The 10903-nt window shown below is 40.8% G+C and overlaps 1 protein-coding gene across 1 annotated transcript; it reads right to left on the reverse strand.

Annotated features, from left to right (window-relative positions):
• Positions 1-615: 615 nt before the first annotated feature.
• LOC109976083 (uncharacterized) lies at positions 616-10243 on the reverse strand. Its single transcript, XM_065963146.1, has 17 exons — positions 9947-10243; positions 8661-9105; positions 8301-8483; positions 8030-8208; positions 7750-7870; positions 7334-7444; positions 7112-7192; positions 6873-7003; positions 5727-6180; positions 5224-5406; positions 4953-5131; positions 4673-4793; positions 4257-4367; positions 4035-4115; positions 3796-3926; positions 2648-2782; positions 616-1807 (listed from the first exon to the last, which is right to left on the reverse strand). The coding sequence occupies exons 1-17, from the start codon at positions 9979-9981 to the stop codon at positions 1465-1467; spliced, it is 3024 nt and encodes a 1007-aa protein (XP_065819218.1). The 5' UTR covers positions 9982-10243; the 3' UTR covers positions 616-1464.
• Positions 10244-10903: the final 660 nt, after the last annotated feature.

The raw sequence follows: 10903 nt of genomic DNA on the forward strand, positions 1-10903 counted from the left end.
AAATAGGCTACTTCCTTGTGTAGTCGATAAAAACAGTTAGTTCAAGAGAAGTTTTCACTTCAACTTGCAAGACCATGTTTATCTGTAAAATGATGTATGAAAAGGACACAAACTGGCTCCTTGTTGTCCTTGTTGTCCTTGTTGTCCTCAGTGTCCTTAATGTCTTTGTTGTCCTGAGTGTCCTTGTTGTCCTCAGTGTCCATGTTGTCCTGAGTGTCCTCAGTGTCCTCATTGTCCTTGTTGTCCTGAGTGTCCTTGTTGTCCTGAGTGTCCTCATTGTCCTCGTTGTCCTCATTGTCCTTGTCGTCCTTGTTGTCCTCAGTGTCCTTAATGTCTTTGTTGTCCTGAGTGTCCTGAGTGTCCTTGTTGTCCTCAGTTTCCATTTTGTCCTTGTTGTCCTCAGTGTCTTTGTTGCCCTGAGTGTCCTCAGTGTCCATGTTGTCCTGAGTGTCCTCAGTGTCCTTGTTGTCCTGAGTGTCCTCATTGTCCTCAGTGTCCTTGTTGTCCTGAGTATCCTCAGTGTCCTTGTTGTCCTGAGTATCCTCAGTGTCCTCATTCTCCATAATGCACCATATTAGTTTATTTTTGCCAATAAATGAGAAACAAACAACAAGATGCAGAATGTTATAATTCATTAATTTATTTTTCATTTCTCATTATTCTTTTTGTATTCACAGACTTGTGAACTTGATTGATCCACAGCCGCTCTCTTTCTCTCTCTCTCTCTCTCTTTCCTGCTTGCAGAGGCTGTCGGTTAAAATATGACTGATGTCGTGTAATTTCTTTCAAAGCTTTGTTATTAAAAAGTCATGAGACAGTTTGATCAATTTAAAACATTCACTTATTGATTTGATTTGACCAGATAAAGTGACAATTTAAAGTGTCCAATTGACCTTGAAGCTGCATGTTTTTGGGGATGTGGGAGGAAACCGGAGACCCCCGGTGAAAACCCACGCAGTCACGGGGAGGACATGCAAACTCCACACAGACAGGAGGATGTGTCTGCTGTGAGGCCGCGGTGCTAACCACCGAGCCGCCGTGCTGCCCTGTACAGCTCTGGGAAGTGTTTTAGGCTGGCTACACACTAGACGATTTTAAACCCTGCCCCGTAAAGGATTGAAGGGGGCGTGGCCTGATTTGACACTTGTGGCAACTGATAATTTTTTGTAATAATTTAAAATAATTTAAGTGTGTGGTGTCAAAATGATTATTTAACTGCTCTCCATCTACTCAGATCCTCCCCGAACTGGAATCAAAAATATCAAACATTGGCCGGCGGAATTTCTGAAAATAGCCAATGAGAGTGAGCAGATAGGTCAGCGGCATACACCTGATGTTCAGTACGATTACAGCTCACAAACATGGCAGCCAACATAAACACAACCCAAAGCCCGTAGCCAAGTGGAATATTGAAAAAGAAGAGTAGTATAAAAACCTGTCCTTATGTTTGTGGTCTCGTTCATCCTACATGACATCGACTCGGTTACAGAAGAACGTCTTCTTGAACCAGGATTTAACACGCTGGTAGCAGTTCTTCTTCTTCTTCTGCTTGCTGTCGTTGCCATCTGAGGTTGATGGTGTCTTGTTGTCCTCCTCGTTGGCTTCCTCAGTGTCCTCGTTTTCCTTGTTGTCCTCAGTGTCCTTAATGTCTTTGTTGTCCTGAGTGTCCTGTGTGTCCTGAGTGTCCATGTTGTCCTGAGTGTCCTCAGTGTCCTTGTTGTCCTGAGTGTCCTTGTTGTCCTCAGTGTCCTTGTTGTCCTTGTTGTCCTGAGTGTCCTTGTTGTCCTCAGTGTCCTCATTGTTAAGACTAAAAACACAAATACACACAGTAAGAGTTCTGTTCCGGTTACTGTCATTCCAACTTCAAGGAATAATCTTTCATCCAGTAGATGTCGCCCTTGAGCACCAGCATGAAACCTCAGCAAACATTTGGCCACACCTCTGCCATACTGAGGCCTCCACTGTCCTCCAGCGACACACCTCCAACCCCCATCCCCTCGCGTCTACACGAATGAGTTGAGCACAAGCGGTGGACAAAATAGGCCCTTGGCTCGAGCTGCAATCACCTGTGGCCTGCATTGTTGTGTTAGAGGGCTAATGCTAACACACTTTAGATAGCTCGTAGCTTCACATTGCTTGTACATTTACACGGAATGACCGTGATCTAAAAAACCTTATAAATTTGTACTTTTTGATTCTATTGATCATTAAAAGAGTGGAGATTTCATTGTTATAAAAACAAGCGGTATCGACAAGTATTGAAGACGACAAATGTGACAACCTTACTAAAACATTTGCATCAAAGTTTAAGAGGATTGGCATCCAAATATGGAAAAGTAAGCGTATCCATCAGGAATCATATCTTTTTAACTATCCCACAGCTGAAAAGAAGAATCTCACGAGTTATTGACTTATTTGCTGTTGTCTCATTTCTAGTTAAGATCTTAAAGTGAGAAAACCAAAATATGAGAGCTTCACTCCAGGCTCACACAGGGCAAAGACAGAGATAAGATGTTATCCTAAATTTTACTTTGCTGTGGGATTGTATTATTATTGTTGATGCACAAGTGCTTTCACTGTAATGATAATGAAGAAGAGTTAAATGGGCTATATTTGTGTGTTTAAAGGTTCCTCTCACTCCTCTTACCTGACTGATGTCTCTTCTTCCTCTAGCTGCAGCATGTTCTCAGGTTTTGCAGGCCGGACTTGGATCAAAGCTGATGGAAAAACTGTGGGAGGTGGACTATGCTGGTCTGTTGGAACTGAAACGATGCTCTTCTTCCTGTTGTGTTCAAACAATAAGTGTCACACTGATGTAAATGTCTAAATCGAATTCAGTCATTCCAAAAGTTTTTAAGACCAAAGGAAAAGCTAATTTTGGCCCAATATAACCTTGATCACAGGATTATTTGTGTTTGTATTCATATTTTATAAATAAAATGAACACAGTCTCAGTGACCATTGGTTTCTGAAGAGGCGCTATGTGTCACCATATTGGAAACACTCAGATCAAACAGTTCTGGTGGTGGTCATCTTCTTGACACTACTCTGCACATCTCTGTCACTCTGCAGGAGGCCGTGTGCTGCTGAAAGAACAGACTGAGATCCCACCTGACTGGATCTCAGTTCTGGGGACTTGTTTGAAGAGGCTCTATCCACGAGGGGGTTCTTTGAGAACTACACACCATAGGGACTTTTCTTTCTGTCTGCATTCCCACCGCCATGGTGCTGGGAGAGTGCCTGCTCTGAAACAGGAGCTAAAAAGGTTCCTCTAAACAGGGTTCTAGGAACGAAAGGGGTTCATGGTTCCTGCGGTGTGGAATTGTTAAAATACGGGGAGAGTTCCAATAGTTCAGAGATCTATGAAAAAGTTCCTGCGGTCAAAATATGCCTACTATCTCCCCCGGACTTCCAATCAATAAAAAATAAATACAATTCTTTGTTTGTGATGTAAAAATTTACATTTCAATTTGGGACCTAATGGGGATGCCTTGGTATTTGCAGCCTGTCTCAAGTGGACAATGGAGGAACTGCAGTTTTTTGCACTTAACGGAGATTCTTGCTTGGTCGGAAAAAAGTAAGAATTTCCAGTGAGGACCAGGCTTGCCAAAGACACCGGTCTCCAGAAAACGGATTTATCATAAAATTTACACAGCTTGCAAATTAATCACTGAGATTATAAAACACTGAATAATAAATGGATAACTAGAAGTACTGAGGTGTTTAAAAACATTTTGCCTGTACTGCACCCATCAGTTAGAAACTAAATCCACTTTAAAAAGTTAAAGTACTTACTGGGTGATGAAGGGGTGCTGGAGGACTTCATTGGGTGTGATCCTCTTGTTCTGATCCATCGTCAGCATGGCCTTCATTAGCTCGATGCACTGCTTGTATTCTGCAGCCTTGGCTGGGATCACTCTTTTAATCTAGTGATGAAAAACAAGGATCAATTCCACCATCAGTCAAGCCATCATCCTGGTCATCCATTAAGACATACAACTGACAGTGACAGTGCAAGAAGCTTCCCACTGTACCATTTTGAGATCATCCAGAGATGAAAAGCTTAGTTTGTCGGGGGCTTGTGGAAGGAGCTCTACCCCGTACTCCTCAATCGTCTGAAAGAAGGTTCAGTGTGTTTATATGAATGTTTCTCTTCCTGAATCTAACTAATCAACAGCAGTCTATAAACATAATTGTTATACAAACCTTAAAGTATCACATGAGTCTAAAGAAAAAAAAGAAACAACTTGTGGTACCTGGAACCTCCAGCTGTTGGACTTTGTCTCAATAAAAAATTTATGTTTATACACTGCGTTGTCCAGAAGCTCGTCTGGCGGCTGACCCAGGAGTTCAATCATAAACTGCAGCTGGAGAAAAAACACATTGATACATCAACAACAAGAACACTTCTCTTCTGGTCTACATGCTAATGCTAATAACTCCCACCAAAGCTAACAAACATAGTTCTCTGCACCACTAAAATCACATTACGTCCCTCTGTAGTACATGTTAGGTGAATCCCTTAGTTTTAGATTTGATCAACTGCTGTGGGTTTAGGAAAATGTATTTGTGAAGTTCTGCTTTAACAAACATTGAGGAAAAAAACTACTAAACTAGACCTTAACAAGCATCATTAGTTGATAAAAGAGTCAAGCTTTGGTAAATAACTTACTGTGTAATAGTCTTCACAATCAAACAGGTCTCTACCGATGAGCATGCCGAATAACACGCAGCCCACTGACCACATGTCGATGGCCTCGGAAAATGGCATGCCGAGGATGATCTCGGGAGCCCTAAATGTGTTGAAGAAAAGTGTTAGATAGAATCAATAACACTGTCATATTCCAAGGAGTGAACATGAAAACAATAATTTGGCAAACAATGGCTTTTTCCTAATTGGAAACCAATGAAAAAGTATGCTGGCACATAATCAACATGATCTTGGATCTTACCTGAAGCCAACTGGTTGCAGCTCCATGCCCTGCCTGGCTGTAGAATTATCCATGGCCAAGCCAAAGTCGATAAGTTTAGCTCTTAAGGGTGGTTTCTTGTCCACTAGCATTATGTTTTGTAGTTTGATGTCAGTGTGGATCACCCCGATGTTCTTCAGTGCTTTAAGCGCTGTGGCTATCTGCAAGAACAATCCATGTACATGTCAGATACTGTACCAAGGTTTAACAGACGGTTACTTGTGCTTTCTATCTGAAGCTGCCGAATTCATACCTGTTTGATTATAGTCCTTGAGTCAGCCAACGTCACATGATTGTAATATAAATAGTCATATAAGTTCGTTTCGAGACTCTCAAAGACGAGCGCCTCGCCATGCCTTACACTAAAACATCCATGGAACTTGACGATGTTGTGCTTGTCAAGTTTTAGCCTCATCAACCTTCTAAGCATTGCCACCTGGGGAGAAAAACAACAAGATGTTCACCAAAGTTATAATCTTTGTGTAAAAGTCAGAAAAAACAAATATGAAAGGCAAGGAAACTTTTTGCAACATGGGCATGTGAATGAAAGCTATTCTTTACTTCTGTTGGGGACATGGGGCTTTGAGTGGTCAGAGGACTAGAAAGGGGATTTATAAGCACAGTCCAGTTGCATAAGGTAACATTTGTTTGCCCTTGTGATCACTAAATATAACTTGTTAAATATGATGCACCAGTTATAAAATTGTCAAATCTCTATTTTATGTTGTGAACTTCAAAATCGACCAAATGCCTCACCTCCTGTCTGCAGCTGTTTTCAAATGAGGGGATCTTTATAGCCACAAGACTGTCCGTGTCTCTTTCCAAACACCGCAACACTTTCCCGAAGCCACCCTGGCCCACGACTTTCAGGAACTCATATTTGTCAGGGAACTGGTAGAATTTGTTTTGGGGATTTTTAGCTGATGGTTTTGCCAACCCATGATGGACACCTGCTTTTATTATCATGTTGTCCTGAGTGTCCTCAATGTCCTGAGTGTCCATGTTGTCCTGAGTGTCCTCAATGTCCTGAGTGTCCATGTTGTCCTGAGTGTCCTCAGTGTCCTTGTTGTCCCGAGTGTCCTCATTGTCCTCAGTGTCCTTGTTGTCCTGAGTGTCTTCATTGTCCTCGTTGTCCTGAGTGTCCTGAGTGTCCTCAGTGTCCTTGTTGTCCTGAGTGTCCTTGTTGTCCTCAGTGTCCTCATTGTTAAGACTAAAAACACAAACACACACAGTAAGAGTTCTGTTCCGGTTACTGTCATTCCAACTTCAAGGAATAATGTTTGATCCAGTAGATGTCGCCCTTGAGCACCAGCATGCATTCCCACCGCCATGGTGCTGGGAGAGTGCCTGCTCTGAAACAGGAGCTAAAAAGGTTCCTCTAAACAGGGTTCTAGGAACTTAAGGGGTTCATGGTTCCTGCGGTGTGGAATTGTTAAAATACGGGGAGGGTTCCAATAGTTCAGAGATCTATGAAAAAGTTCCTGCGGTCAAAATATGCCTACTATCTCCCCCGGACTTCCAATCAATAAAAAATAAATACAATTCTTTGTTTGTGATGTAAAAATGTACATTTCAATTTGGGACCTAATGGGGATGCCTTGGTATTTGCAGCCTGTCTCAAGTGGACAATGGAGGAACTCCAGTTTTTTGCACTTAACAGAGATTCTTGCTTGGTCGGAAAAAAGTAAGAATTTCCAGTGAGGACCAGGCTTGCCAAAGACACCGGTCTCCAGAAAACGGATTTATCATAAAATTTACACAGCTTGCAAATTAATCACTGAGATTATAAAACACTGAATAATAAATGGATAACTAGAAGTACTGAGGTGTTTAAAAACATTTTGCCTGTACTGCACCCATCAGTTAGAAACTAAATCCACTTTAAAAAGTTAAAGTACTTACTGGGTGATGAAGGGGTGCTGGAGGACTTCATTGGGTGTGATCCTCTTGTTCTGATCCATCGTCAGCATGGCCTTCATTAGCTTGATGCACTGCTTGTATTCTGCAGCCTTGGCTGGGATCACTCTTTTAATCTAGTGATGAAAAACAAGGATCAATTCCACCATCAGTCAAGCCATCATCCTGGTCATCCATTAAGACATACAACTGACAGTGACAGTGCAAGAAGCTTCCCACTGTACCATTTTGAGATCATCCAGAGATGAAAAGCCTAGTTTGTTGGGGGCTTGTGGAAGGAGCTCTACCCCGTACTCCTCAATCGTCTGAAAGAAGGTTCAGTGTGTTTATATGAATGTTTCTCTTCCTGAATCTAACTAATCAACAGCAGTCTATAAACATAATTGTTATGCAAACCTTAAAGTATCACATGAGTCTAAAGAAAAAAAAGAAACAACTTGTGGTACCTGGAACCTCCAGCTGTTGGACTTTGTCTCAATAAAAAATTTATGTTTATACACTGCGTAGTTCAGAAGCTCGTCTGGCGGCTGACCCAGGAGTTCAATCATAAACTGTAGCTGGAGAAAAAACACATTGATACATCAACAACAAGAACACTTCTCTTCTGGTCTACATGCTAATGCTAATAACTCCCACCAAAGCTAACAAACATAGTTCTCTGCACCACTAAAATCACATTATGTCCCTCTGTAGTACATGTTAGGTGAATCCCTTAGTTTTAGATTTGATCAACTGCTGTGGGTTTAGGAAAATGTATTTGTGAAGTTCTGCTTTAACAAACATTGAGGAAAAAAACTACTAAACTAGACCTTAACAAGTATCATTAGTTGATAAAAGAGTCAAGCTTTGATAAATGACTTACTGTGTAATATTCTTCACAGTGAAACAGGTCTCTACGGTTGAGCATGCTGAATAACACGCAGCCCACTGACCACATGTCGATGGCCTCGGAAAATGGCATGCCGAGGATGATCTCGGGAGCCCTAAATGTGTTGAAGAAAAGTGTTAGATAGAATCAATAACACTGTCATATTCCAAGGAGTGAACATGAAAACAATAATTTGGCAAACAATGGCTTTTTCCTAATTGGGAACCAATGAAAAAGTATGCTGGCATATAATCAACATGATCTTGGGTCTTACCTGAAGCCAACTGTTTGCAGCTTCTTGCCCTGCCTGGCTGTAGAATTATCCATGGCCAAGCCAAAGTCGATAAGTTTAGCTCTTAAGGGTGGTTTCTTGTCCACTAGCATTATGTTGTCTAGTTTGATGTCAGTGTGGATCACCCCGATGTTCTTCAGTGCTTTAAGCGCTGTGGCTATCTGCAAGAACAATCCATGTACATGTCAGATACTGTACCAAGGTTTAACAGATGGTTACTTGTGCTTTCTATCTGAAGCTGCCGAATTCATACCTGTTTGATTATAGTCCTTGAGTCAGCCAACGTCACATGATTGTAATATAAATGGTCATATAAGGTCACTTCGAGACTCTCAAAGACGAGCGCCTCGCCATGCCTTACACTAAAACATTCATGGAACTTGACGATGTTGTGCTTGTCAAGTTTTAGCCTCATTAACCATCTGAGCATGGCCACCTGGGGAGAAAAACGACAAGATGTTCACCAAAGTTACTAGAAAGGGGATTTATAAGCACAGTCCAGTTGTATAAGTTGTGATCACTAAATATAACTTGTTAAATATGATGCACCAGTTATAAAATTGTCAAATCTCTATTTTATGTTGTGAACTTCAAAATCGACCAAATGCCTCACCTCCTGTCTGCAGCTGTTTTCAAATGAGGGGATCTTTATAGCCACAAGACTGTTCGTATCTCTTTCCAAACACCGCAACACTTTCCCGAAGGCACCCTGGCCCACGACTTTCAGGAACTTATATTTGTCAGGGAACTGGTAGAATTTGTTTTGGGGATTTTTAGCTGATGGTTTTGCCAACCCATGTTGGACACCTGCTTTTATTATCATGTTGTCCTGAGTGTCCTCATTGTCCTGAGTGTCCTCAATGTCCTGAGTGTCCATGTTGTCCTGAGTGTCCTCAGTGTCCTTGTTGTCCCGAGTGTCCTCATTGTCCTCAGTGTCCTTGTTGTCCTGAGTGTCTTCATTGTCCTCGTTGTCCTGAGTGTCCTCAGTGTCCTCAGTGTCCATGTTGTCCTTGTTGTCCTGAGTGTCCTTGTTGTCCTCAGTGTCCTCATTGTTAAGACTAAAAACACAAATACACACAGTAAGAGTTCTGTTCCGGTTACTGTCATTCCAACTTCAAGGAATAATCTTTGATCCAGTAGATGTCGCCCTTGAGCACCAGCATGAAACCTCAGCAAACATTTGGCCACACCTCTGCCATACTGAGGCCTCCACTGTCCTCCAGCGACACACCTCCAACCCCCATCCCCTCGCGTCTACACGAATGAGTTGAGCACAAGCGGTGGACAAAATAGGCCCTTGGCTCGAGCTGCAATCACCTGTGGCCTGCATTGTTGTGTTAGAGGGCTAATGCTAACACACTTTAGATAGCTCGTAGCTTCACATTGCTTGTACATTTACACGGAATGACCGTGATCTAAAGAAACCTTTTAAATTTGTACTTTTTGATTCTACTGATCATTAAAAGAGTGGAGATTTCATTGTTATAAAAACAAGCGGTATCGACAAGTATTGAAGACGACAAATGTGACAACCTTACTAAAACATTTACATCAAAGTTTAAGAGGATTGGCATCCAAATATGGAAAAGTAAGCGTATCCATCAGGAATCATATCTTTTTAACTATCCCACAGCTGAAAAGAAGAATCTCACGAGTTATTGACTTATTTGCTGTTGTCTCATTTCTAGTTAAGATCTTAAAGTGAGAAAACCAAAATATGAGAGCTTCACTCCAGGCTCACACAGGGCAAAGACAGAGATAAGATGTTATCCTAAATTTTACTTTGCTGTGGGATTGTATTATTATTGTTGATGCACAAGTGCTTTCACTGTAATGATAATGAAGAAGAGCTAAATGGGCTATATTTGTGTGTTTAAAGGTTCCTCTCACTCCTCTTACCTGACTGATGTCTCTTCTTCCTCTAGCTGCAGCATGTTCTCAGGTTATCTGAAAAGAAACAAGAGAAAATGAGAACAAAGTTACTTACAATCCAGTTTCATCTCATTTCATATTTGATTTATTTGCTCATTTCAGTGTTTGGTTCCCACAAAATAAAACACAACATGAAATATTTTCTCATGATAACACTGTCCATAAGCAAACAGGAGCAGGAAGAAGAAAACATATAATACCTGCCCCCTTCTTAAGAACAAAATATAGCCTACTATTGAAACAGAATAAGATGGCTAACCTCTTGTTTTCTTTTCTTTCACAAAACAAAAATAAATAAACAATATAAAAATAATCAAATACAATCAGTTAGATTTACTCAATGATTTCATAATTTCCCAAAACTGTTTCTTTATATTTTTTTAAATTATATAATACTTGAGCATCATTTTAAGTGATTTTTGAGATAATTCCATAATTTAACTCCATTTACAATAAATTTGTTTTAATGTTGTGTGTGCATCGTCATTGTGAAAAAGAAAACCTGTTTGTCTTAAATCTGTAAATCTGAATATTGTACATTTCTTCTCTCTGTCCAACTCCAGTTTGGAATAAACAAAGAGCTCAGAAATCGAGCTCCATCAAGGAGCGATAACGAGGAACTTACCTTTATCAAAGAAGTTGATTTACTGTCAATAGTTCAAATAACTTGCTGGATAACCTCAAAGCTTGTGATTTGTTCAACTGCTCCAAGTGAAATGAGTATTTATTAAATCCCCTTCATTCAGAACTTTTGAGGATTCCATAAGTCTTTGTGAGGTGGCGATCAAAGCCACATTCTGAATTTTAGGTTCCCATGGCAACAAGTGGTTCAATGTAATGCTCCACATACTATAAGGGAGAGTCAGCAATAACAAGCTTTTAACTTAATGTACATTATGAAAAAGATGCACACTGGTGCTCTGG

This window comes from Labrus bergylta, chromosome 14 (genome assembly GCF_963930695.1).
Source record: "Labrus bergylta chromosome 14, fLabBer1.1, whole genome shotgun sequence".
Lineage (NCBI taxonomy): Eukaryota > Metazoa > Chordata > Actinopteri > Labriformes > Labridae > Labrus > Labrus bergylta.